Here is an 8,300-nt window from a genome sequence, read left to right on the forward strand (position 1 = left end):
TGGGTCATACCTGTAATCCCAGCACTTTGGGAGCCCAAGGTGGGCAGATCATTTGAGACCAGGAATTCAAGACCAGCCTGGCCATCATGGCAAAACCATGTCTCTACTAAAAGAGAAATACAAAAAAATTAGCTGGGCATGGTGGCGCATTCCTATATCCCAGCTACTTGGGTGGCTCAGGCACAAGAAGCACTTGAACCTGGGAGGCAGAGGCTGCAGTGAGCCGAGACGGCATGACTGCACTCCACCCTGGGCAACAGAGTGAGACTCTGTCACACACACACACAAACAGTTACTTTAATATGTTTGGGCTTATTAATTTGAGAGCATGTCACTCTGTTGCCCAGGCTGGAGTGCAGTGGCAGGATCTCAGCTCACTGCAACCTCTGCCCCCCAGAACTCAAGCAATCCTCCCACCTCAGCCTCCAGAATGGCTGGGACTACAGGTGCATATCACCAGGCCCTGATAATCTTTGTATCTTTTGTAGAGACAGGGTTTCACTGTGTTGCCCTGGCTGGTCTTGAACTCCTGGAGTCAAGGTATCTGCCCACCTTGGCCTCCCAGTGTGCTGGGATTACAGGCACAAGCCACCACGACCAGCCAGATTTCCTACTTTGGTTTGGGCTTCTGAAAAAAATAGACCTTTCTGCCTATCCTTACTATGTCATCCTCTGCAAGTCCTCGCCTCTATATATGAATACATCTAACAACATTATCATGAAAAATCTATGCCAGAAATATAATTAATTCCACCCACAGCTGATGTTTTCTGATTGTATTTCTCAAGGCAAACAGCCCCAACAATAACATGTATCGAAAGCTACAGAAATATACAGATGGACAGACAGAAAAGGACTCAGACTGTCTATGTAGTGAAGTTTGTGCAAAACTAGAAACAGAAATCCACCTGGGTCAGAGGTATAGGGTAAATTTCTCTTGCTGAGGCTCAGGTTTCTCCTTGATGCATGTTTAATGGCCCACCTAAGTTCAAGTGGAGGAGCATCTTTCTTCTTTGTTAACCAAACATGCCCAGGTAGAGTTGCTTCTCTTTTCTATGGTAGCTGCTGAGTTCTGACTGTGTTAGCTGGAGGTACCGCCGGACGTTGGCATCTTAGAAGATGATAGAGAAGCAATTAGAAACATAGTAAAGACCATAATTGTACCTTGTGGCAGGAGAGAATTGTTAATATGCTCCCACCATTTTTTTTTTTTTTTTTTTTTTGAGACAGAGTCTCACTCTGTCGCCCACACTGAAGTGCAGTGTGGCACAATCTCAGCTCACTGCAACCTCTCCTTCCCGGGTTCAAGTGATTCTCTTCCTCAGACTCCCATGTAGCTGGGACTACAGGCATGCACCACCACACCCAGCTAATTTTTGTATTTTTAGTAGAGACGAGGTTTCACCATGTTCGCCAGAGTGCTGGGATTACAAGCATAAGCCATTGTGCCTGGCCCCTTTTTTTTTTTTTTTTGAGATGGAGTTTCACTCTTGTTGACCAGGTTGGAGTACAATGGCCCGATCTCGGCTCACCACAACCTCTGCCTCCCAGGTTCAAGCAATTGCCTCCCAGTTTCAACCAATTCTCCTGCCTCAGCCTCCCAAGTAGCTGGGATTACAGGCATGTGCCACCATGCCCCAATAATTTTTGTATTTTTAGTAGAGACGGTGTTTCTCCATGTTGGTCAGGCTGCTCTCCAACTCTTGACCTCAGGTGATCCGCCCACCTTGGTCTCCCAAAGTGCTGGGCCGTGAGCTACCACGCACAGCCACATGCTCCCATTTTTATTTTTTGAGATGGAGTCTCGCTCTGTTGCCCAGCACAGTGCAATGGCCTTATGTCAGCTCACCACAACTTCTGTCTCCCAGGTTCAAGTGATTCTCCTGCCTCAGCCTCCCAAATAGCTGGGATTACAGGTGCCCACTACCACGACTGGCTAATTTTTGTATTTCTAGTAGAGATAGGATATCACCATGTTGGCCAGGCTGGTCTTGAGCTCCTGAGTTCATGATCTGCCCTCCTCGGCCTCCCAGAGTGCTGGGATTACAAGCGTGAGATACCACGCCCAGCCCACATGCTCCTATTTTTAAATCTCTCCAAGGCTAACGCCTGTGATCCCAGTACTTTGGGAGGCCGAGGCGGGTGGATCACAGGGTCAGGAGATCCAGACCATCCTGGCCAATAAGATGAAACCCTGTCTCTACTAAAAATACAAAAATTAGCTGGGTGTGGTGGCACGCACCTATAGCCCCAGCTAGTCGGGAGACCCAGGCAGGAGAATCGCTTGAACCTGGGAGGCAGAGGTTGCAGTAAGCTGAGATTGTGCCACCTGCACTCCAGCCTGGGCTACAGAGCAAGACTCCATCTCAAAAAAAAAAAAAAAAAAGAAAAAGGCTGGGTGAGGTGGCTCATGTCTTTAATCTCAGCACTTTGGGAGGCCAAGGTGGGTGGATCACAAGGTCAGGTGTTTGAGAACAGCCTGGCCAACATATTGATACCCCATCTCTACTAAAAATACAATCACTGCACTCTAGCCCAGGTGATAGTACGAGACTCTTGTCTCAAAAACAAACAAAAACCAAGATCCAAATATATCATGACCATTCTATGCAATAGTAACTCTCATTAATTAATAATACTTGGAATTACAAAAAAAAAAAATCTCTGTACAGGGCTGGACTAGCTGCTAATTTTAATTTATTTATTTTTGAGACAGAGTCTCACTGTGTTGCCCAGGGTGGAGTGATCTCTGCTCACTGTGACCTCTGCCTCCCAGGTTCAAGCAACTCTCATGCCTCAGCATCCCGAGTAGCTGGGATTACAGGTATGCACCACCACACCTGGCTAATTTTTCTATTTTTAGTAGAGATGAGGTTTCACCATGTTGGCCAGGCTGGTCTTCAACTCCTGACCTTGTGATTCACCCACTTCAGCCTCCCAAAGTGCTGGGATTACAGGCGTGAGTCACCGAGCCTGGCCACTGGCTGCTAATTTTATAATGAAAGGAAGATCGGTGAAATAGCTACCATTAAAGTAGAGCCTCTTGTGGGTAGGGGGCTAGGGGAGAGATAGCATTAGGACAAATACCTAACGTAGATGGCAGGATGCAGCAAACCACCATGGCATGTGTATATAGCTATGTAACTAACGTTCTGCACATGTATCCCAGAACTTAAAAGTATAATAAAAAAATTAAATTATAATAATTTTAAAATAGAGCCTTTAAAGATACTATTCACGTAGGTGACAATCTATGTACTTGAAGGTGAGAAACATGAACAAATGGCTCATATTTTATATCTTTAGAAATTCCTAATAGCTTTCCCAGTCATTTAGATGAGTGAGATTTTACTGCAGTGTTATACATCTGAGGACTCTGCTACTAGTATCCAATGGAAGCCAGAATGCAAAAGGTAGACAATTTTCAGTGCTCAACCAACCAACATAGGAATGAGTCTCTCATCTCCCTCACAATTTCCTTTCTGCCTTGAAAACAAAGTAAGTCTCAAATTCTCTCTCAGCAGGCCTGCCCCTTTTCTAGGTCATACCTGGGGTTAGCTGAGCTAAAGGATAAAAATGATAGCGAAAACAAATGCCAAACCCCAGTTGGAGAACTGGCAGAATGAGGATTTTCAAGTGTATTCACTGGCATTCACATATCCTATTCCAGTCACTCTTTTCATTTTATTTTTGAGACAGAGTCTCGTTCTGTCACCCAGGATGGAGTGCAGTGGTGCGATCTGGGCTCACTACAACCTCTGCCTCATGGATTCAAGCAATCCCCCTGCCTCAGTCTCCTGAGTACTGGGGATTACAGGTGCAAGCCACCACACCTGGCTAATTTGTAATTTTAGTAGAGATGGGGTTTCACCGTGTTGCCCAGACTGGTAAGACCTCCTGGGCTTAGGCAATCTGCTTGCCTCAGCCTCCCAAAGTGCTAGGATTACAGACGTGAGCCACTGCGCCTGGCTTTTTTTTTTTTTTTTTTTGAGATGGAGTCTCACTCTGTCTCCCAAGGTGGAGTGTAGTGGCACAATCTCGGCTTGCTGCAACCTCCGCCTCCCAGGTTCAAGTGATTTTCCTGCCTCAGCCTCCTGTATTACAGGTATACCTGCCACCACACCCAGCTAATTTTTGTATTTTTAGTAGAGACAGGGGTTTCACTATGTTGGCTAGGCTGGTCTTGAATTCCTAACCTCAAGTGATCTGACCTCCTCAGCCTCCCAAAGTGCTAAGATTACAGGTGTGAGCCACTGCGCTCAGTCCCAGTCACTCTTAAAGACCAGGAACTGAACTTGAAAACACCACTTTTTTGTTGTTGTTTCTTGGAGACAGAGTCTTGCTCTGCTGCCCAGGCTGGAATTTAGTGGTGCAATCTTGGCTCACTGTAATCTCTGCTTCTTTTTTTTTTTTTATTTACATTTTAGGTTTTGGGGTACATGTGAAGAACATGCAAGATTGTTACATAGGTACATATATGGCAGTGTGATTTGCTGCCTTCCACCCCATCACCCATATCTGGCATTTCTCCCCATGCTATCTCTCCCCAACTCTCCACCCCCTGCTGTCCCTCCCCTATTTCTCCCCTCCTTGTGTCCATGTGTTCTCATTGTTCAACACCGGCCTATGAGTGAGAACATGCGGTGTTTGATTTTCTGTTCTTGTGTCAGTTGGCTGAGAATGATGGTTTCCAGTTTCATCCATGTCCTTACAAAGGACAAGAACTCATCATTTTTGATGGCTGCATAGTATTCCATGGTGTATATGTGCCACAATTTCCCTGTCCAATCTATCATCAATGGGCATTTGGTTTGGTTCCAAGTCTTTTCTATTGTAAACAGTGCTGCAGTGAACATTCGTGTGCATGTGCCCTTATGGTAGAACGATTTATAATCCTTTGGATATATACCCAGTAATGTGATTACTGGGTCAAATGGAATTTCTATTTCTAGGTCCTTGAGGAATAGCCACACTGTCTTCCACTGCCTCCCGGTTTTAAGTGATTCTCCCTGCCTCAACTCCTGAGTACCTGGGATTACAGGTACCCACCACCATGCCTGGCTAGTTTTTGTATTTATTTTTTTTAGTAGAGATGGGGTTCTGCCATGTTGGCCAGGCTGGTCTTTAGCTCCTGACCTCAGGTGATCCTCAACCCCCCAAAGTACTGGGATTACAAGTGTGAGCCACTGTGCCAGGTCCCGAAAAACAATTTTTTTTTTTCCCCTGAAATGGAGTTTTGCTCTTGTTGCCCAGGCTGGAGTGCAATGTCACCATCTCAGCTTACTGCAAACTCTGCCTCCCGTGTTCACGTGATTCTCCTGCCTCAGCCTTCCGAGTGGCTGGGATTATAGGCATGTGCCACCATACCCAGCTAATTTTTTTTTTTTTTTTTTTTTTCTTTTCAATAGATGGGGTTTCACCACATTGGCCAGGCTGGTCTCAAACTCCTGACCTCAGGTTATCTGCCCAACTTGGCCTCCCAAAGTGCTAGGATTACAGTCGTGAGCCACCGCACCCAACCTACCCAGCTAATTTTTGTATTTTTAATAGAGATGGGGTTTTTCCATGTTGGTCAGGCTGGTCTCAAACTCCTGACCTCAGGTGATCTGTCCACCTCAGTCTCCCAAAGTGCTGAGATTACAGGCATGAGCCACTGTGCCTGGCCAAAACAACACTTTTTAAATCCTTGTGTTTGGCCTAGGGGTGGGGGCGTTATATATAATGGTACTGAATAAAATAGGCATAGATATAAGTCTGTTTCACATATATATCTCATATATATATGATGCCTATTTTATATATATTTATGTATATTTATAAATAAAAGTACATTCATATGTATATATTTATATATTAAAATAGGCATATAGATATCTATATACATTTTTTTTTTTTTTGAGATGGTGTTTCACTCTTGTTGCCCAGGCTGGAGTACAATGGCACAATCTTGGCTTACTGCAGCCTCTTCCTCCCAAGTTCAAGTCATTCTCCTGCCTCAGCCTCCCTCATAGCTGGGATCACAGGCATGGGCCACCATGCCCAGCTAATTTTGTATTTGTAGTAGAGATGAGGTTTCTCCATGTTGGTTGGGTTTGTTTCAAACTCCTAACCTGCCTTAGCCTCCCAAGTGCTGGGATTATAGGCGGGAGCCATCGCACCCAGCCAGGTATACATATACATACGAAACAGACATACCAACATATATATTGTATATGCCTGTTTAAGCATCAACACCTGACACATGAAACTAATAATACTGGCTGGTCATGGTGGCTCACACCTGTAATCCCAGCACTTTAGGAGGCCGAGGTGGGCAGATCACCTGAGGTTGGGAATTTGAGATCAGCCTGACCAACATGGAGAAACCCTGTCTCTAATAAAAATACAAAATTAGCTGGACATGGTAGCGCTTGCTGTAATCTTAGCTACTCAGGAGGCTGAAGCAGGAGAATCGCTTGAACCCGGGCGGCGGAGGTTGCGGTAAGCTGAGATCGTGCCACTGCACTCCAGCGTGGGCAACAAGAGCGAAACTCCATGTCAAAAACAAAACAAAACAAAACAAAAAAAAAAAAAAAAAAACAAAGCCCTGGTCATCGTATACTTTTTCACAGAATTTGAATTCCCAAACATGTGAATGTATTACTTATTGAAAATAATACATTGGCAAAGTAAAATAAAATCCCCTTTCCACAGATCCACCCCAGCAAGACAATTTTGTCTTCAGCATTTCAAAGCCCCTTTGACTCACCTTTAGGCTGCCTATTGATGGCAGCCAGGAGGTAGTGCCGGGCCTGGTCATAGTCCTGTAGGTGGAAAAAGGCCACTCCTGCCCGATACAAGGCCTTGGCATTATTAGGCTGTCGTTCCAGGACTTTCTGACTATATTCTCTCACTCGTTCATAGTTCACTGGCTCCATCTGAAGGAGACAGGCTAATGGGCCATATGAAAGGAGAGAAGTGGGAGGAGGGGCTTGTTACATCAGGTTCCACGGGCCAGCTCAAAGCAGTACCGGTATCAACAGCATTCAGTCAACAAACGCTAAAGTGTCTCCCATATGCCAGATACTCTTCTACACACTGAGGATACAGCAGTGAATAAAAGCTTCGCATATCTTGTAATGTACTTCAATATTTACTGATTTTCTGCTACATATTTAGTATTGAGTTAGGCCAAGCTATAAAGCTGGTAAGAACATACTTTAAAATTTACTTAAAACTCATCTTTGGGCTGAGCATGGTGGCTCATGCCTGTAATCCTAGCACTTTGGGAGGCTGAAGTGGGAGGCTTGCTTGAGCCCAGGAGTTCAAGACCAGCCTAGGCAACACAGTGAGACCCCCACTGCCTTTTTTTTTTTTTTTTGGTTGGGTTTTCCCTGCAGTGTTTAAAAAAGTATATTCTGGGTATCATCTGTATTCCATTTTTATTTTTTTTTTTTTTTGAGATGCAGTCTTGTACTGTTGCCCAGGCTGGAGTGCAGTGGCACGATCTCAGGTCACTTACTGCAACCTCCACCTCCTGGGTTCAAGCAATTCTCTGCCTCAGCCTCCCCAGTAGCTAGGATTACAGGCATCCACCACCACGCCTAGCTAATTTTTGTTTTTTTTTTTTTTTTTTGAGACGGAGTTTCGCTCTTGTTACTCAGGCTGGAGTGCAATGGCACGATCTCGGCTCACCGCAACCTCCGCCTCCTGGGTTCAGGCAATTCTCCTGCCTCAGCCTCCTGAGTAGCTGGGATTACAGGCACACGCCACCATGCCCAGCTAATTTTTTGTAGTTTTAGTAGAGACGGGGTTTCACCATGTTGACCAGGATGGTCTCGATCTCTTGACCTCATGATCCACCCGCCTCGGCCTCCCAAAGTGCTGGGATTACAGGCTTGAGCCACTGCGCCCGGCCATAATTTTTGTATTTTTAGTAGAGATGGGGTTTTATCATCTTGGCCAGGCTGGTCTTAAACTCTGACCTTGTGATTCACCCACCTCAGCCTCCCAAAGTGCCGGGATTACAGGTGTGAGCCACCGTGCCTGGACCCATTTTTCTTCTTTTTTTATCTGAAAATTTCAAAAACCAGAGCCAGGCCCTACTGTATCTCTTCTACCCAAGGCTCTATGTCCTAAATCCTCCATTTCAACAGTTTTTGTATTGCGGCTTGGGTAATAACGGTTGCCGCCAGGTGCAGTGGCTCACACCTGTAATCCCAGCACTCTGGGAGGCTGAGGCAAGCAGATCACCTGAGGTCAGAAGTTCAAGACCAGCCTGACCAATATGGTGAAACCCCGTCTTTTAAAAAAAAAAAAAA

General features: G+C 45.4%; 1 protein-coding gene across 1 annotated transcript; it reads right to left on the reverse strand.

The window, feature by feature from the left end:
• Window positions 1–761: 761 nt before the first annotated feature.
• Window positions 762–7,215, reverse strand: TTC9C (tetratricopeptide repeat domain 9C). The gene is made up of 2 exons (XM_032273183.1): window positions 6,749–7,215; window positions 762–1,111 (listed from the first exon to the last, which is right to left on the reverse strand). The coding sequence occupies exons 1-2, from the start codon at window positions 6,915–6,917 to the stop codon at window positions 1,017–1,019; spliced, it is 264 nt and encodes an 87-aa protein (XP_032129074.1). The 5' UTR covers window positions 6,918–7,215; the 3' UTR covers window positions 762–1,016.
• Window positions 7,216–8,300: the final 1,085 nt, after the last annotated feature.

Source organism: Sapajus apella, unplaced genomic scaffold (assembly GCF_009761245.1).
Source record: "Sapajus apella isolate SASKATOON/1434 unplaced genomic scaffold, GSC_monkey_1.0 scaffold2141, whole genome shotgun sequence".
Lineage (NCBI taxonomy): Eukaryota > Metazoa > Chordata > Mammalia > Primates > Cebidae > Sapajus > Sapajus apella.

Excerpts from the sequence above, each read along its gene's own strand:
- TTC9C (XM_032273183.1), bottom strand. The coding sequence starts at position 6,917 with ATGGAGCCAGTGAACTATGAACGAGTGAGAGAATATAGTCAGAAAGTC. Across the intron at positions 1,112-6,748 it reads CATCAATAGGCAGCCTAAAG|ATGCCAACGTCCGGCGGTAC; the intron begins GTGAGTCAAAGG and ends TCATCTTCTAAG.